This window comes from Numida meleagris, chromosome 4 (genome assembly GCF_002078875.1).
Source record: "Numida meleagris isolate 19003 breed g44 Domestic line chromosome 4, NumMel1.0, whole genome shotgun sequence".
Classification (NCBI taxonomy): Eukaryota; Metazoa; Chordata; class Aves; order Galliformes; family Numididae; genus Numida; species Numida meleagris.
In genome coordinates this window covers 20582051-20584121 of record NC_034412.1, presented here as the reverse complement: position 1 = coordinate 20584121, position 2071 = coordinate 20582051, and the positions used below count along the sequence as shown (strand labels likewise).

General features: G+C 59.2%; 1 protein-coding gene across 2 annotated transcripts; it reads right to left on the bottom strand.

The window, feature by feature from the left end:
• Window positions 1–2071, bottom strand: TM4SF19 (transmembrane 4 L six family member 19). 2 transcript variants are annotated; one of them, XM_021397312.1, is made up of 4 exons: window positions 1968–2071; window positions 1037–1397; window positions 431–597; window positions 1–342 (listed from the first exon to the last, which is right to left on the bottom strand). In XM_021397312.1, exons 2-4 carry the CDS (start codon window positions 1388–1390, stop codon window positions 117–119), a joined length of 747 nt encoding a protein of 248 aa, XP_021252987.1. In that variant the 5' UTR covers window positions 1391–1397; window positions 1968–2071; the 3' UTR covers window positions 1–116. The 2 variants fall into 2 exon arrangements, with proteins under 2 accessions (XP_021252987.1, XP_021252988.1); XM_021397313.1 differs by lacking the exon at window positions 1968–2071 and having other exon boundaries at window positions 1037–1114; window positions 1214–1423.

Below are 2071 nucleotides of genomic sequence, written 5' to 3'. Positions count from 1 at the left end.
TTAACAAAAATAAATTAGGCTTTTATTTACATACGTGGCTCAGGTGTGTCGTGGAATGGAAGACATGGTGTTAGCAGGAGTGGTTTCCCCAGAGGCCGCAGCTGGGCCACGTGGCCTCACCTCACTCCAGGTGCACGGGAGAGCCCTGCCTCCTTCCTCTCGCAGAAGCCACAGAGGCACCCGGCGCAGCCATTGATGATCTGCAGGAAGGCCAGCACCATCTCAGCAGCACTGACGAGCAGCAGAAGGGAGAAGAAGGTGACGTGCCAGGTCACGATGCCCACTGGCTCCAGGCAGGTGCCCCATGTACTTGGGTAGAACAGGTAGGAATCTGCCAGGCCCCTGTGCCACATGAGGGAGAAAATGAGCCAAGTGCGGCCTTCCCCTCTGCAGTCCTCCTTTCGCTGCCCACAGCATGAAGGCCCTGTACCTGTTGCCAGGTGTGTCCACAAAGGGGTAGTCCCAAATGAGGCCATTTCTGGGCTCAGTGCTGTTGTAGAGGCAGAGGGGGCCATCGGTCAGGCCCAGCCCCGAGAAGAAGAAGCAGGCGGCAGAGCCCAGGAGAGCCAGCTTGGAGAGGACAACGGAGAGGAAGGCCTGTGGGGAGCATGAGGCTTGGAGATGGGCAAAAGCAGGCAGGGAGGAAGAGCCCATGCTCATGCCCTGTCCTCCAGGGGGCTGGGCATCATGCAGCATCTCACCACAGGGCCATGGTTGAGGGGACACCATGCAGTGTTCCACCATGGAGCCAAAGGACAGGTGGCACCATGCAATGTCTCACTACGTGCCCATGAGAGAGGTGGCCCTCTGCAGACACCCGCCATGAGGTTACCAGGCAATATCCCAACTCATGGCCACGGGAGAGGGGACAGTGTGCAATGTCCTACCATGGGGCCACAGCTGAGGCGGCACCATACAACGTCCCACCAAGGGAGAGGAGGCACCCTACAGTGCCGCACCACACACCCACAGGAGAAGGGACGCCCCACTATGTCCCAAACCCACACCGTTTTGTGCAACCTCTGTGCTGACTTACGTTCCGACGGGTGCCACAGTCAGAGCAGCAGGCGCAACGCCATCCCACCGCGGTGATGTGGGTTGCTGCCAGCAGCACCTGCAGAAAGGAGAAAGTGGCTTGTGGAGAAAAAGGGGAACAAAGCAGGCCACCCAATCCTGCCCTTTGTCCTTGCCCTGTGCAAGGCATGGTGCTTACCATGATGCCGCCTCCCCAGGTGCCAGGCACGATCTTTGCCCGCCTGCTGATGTGCCCATCCATCAGGTACTGCCAAGCCCCGCCAGGGAAGAGCAGCAGGATGCTGGCCACCACGGAAAGCGCGCCCAGCACCAGCAGACAGGGGCCCACGATGCGGCTGCATCTCCCTACGCACATGACCAACCTGCATGAAAAAGAGAGGAGGCGGCGGCTCTGTTTTTGCAGAAGCAGAACTCACGGGGTGTTGCGTGGTTGTTTCCATGGGAAGAGCTGCATCACAGCCCCACTCCAGTGGAGGAATGGGGCTGCAAACCCAATGTGAGGGCACTGCTGCTATTAGCCGGGAGCTCCAAGGCAGACCACGAGGTCTGCCACTCATCCACCCAAGACAGCTCTGTCTCCTTCCTACTTTCCATCATCCCCACCGTCTTTACAATGAACCCAGGTCCTCTCACCCTTCCTGTTGTTCCCCCAGAGCCAGGAGGGCCCAGCACTGAGTCCATCACCCCTCTGTAGACCTTTCAGAAGAGCTCCTTCTTCCCTAGAGCTCACCCAGGGGGCTGCTCCAAACTCAAGCCTGCTGCAGGTCCCCCTTGGCCTCACCAAGGAATTTGCCTCCCCCTCCACTGCTGCCCCCTCCCTGGGGGAACCTCCTCCCTCGCTCAGCACAGAAATGACCAGCCAAGTCTACAGCCTGAAGCAAAAGGATTCAAGCAGTGCCTGGGGCATGCATCCCGCTTCTCTCCTGGCTTACCTGGGAGCAAATCTGGGAGATGTTGGCTGTGTGAAACCAGAACTTCTCACCCTTCCCTGGAGAAGCTCTGTCCTGGAAGAATGCCGAGAGGCATCTCCCACGGG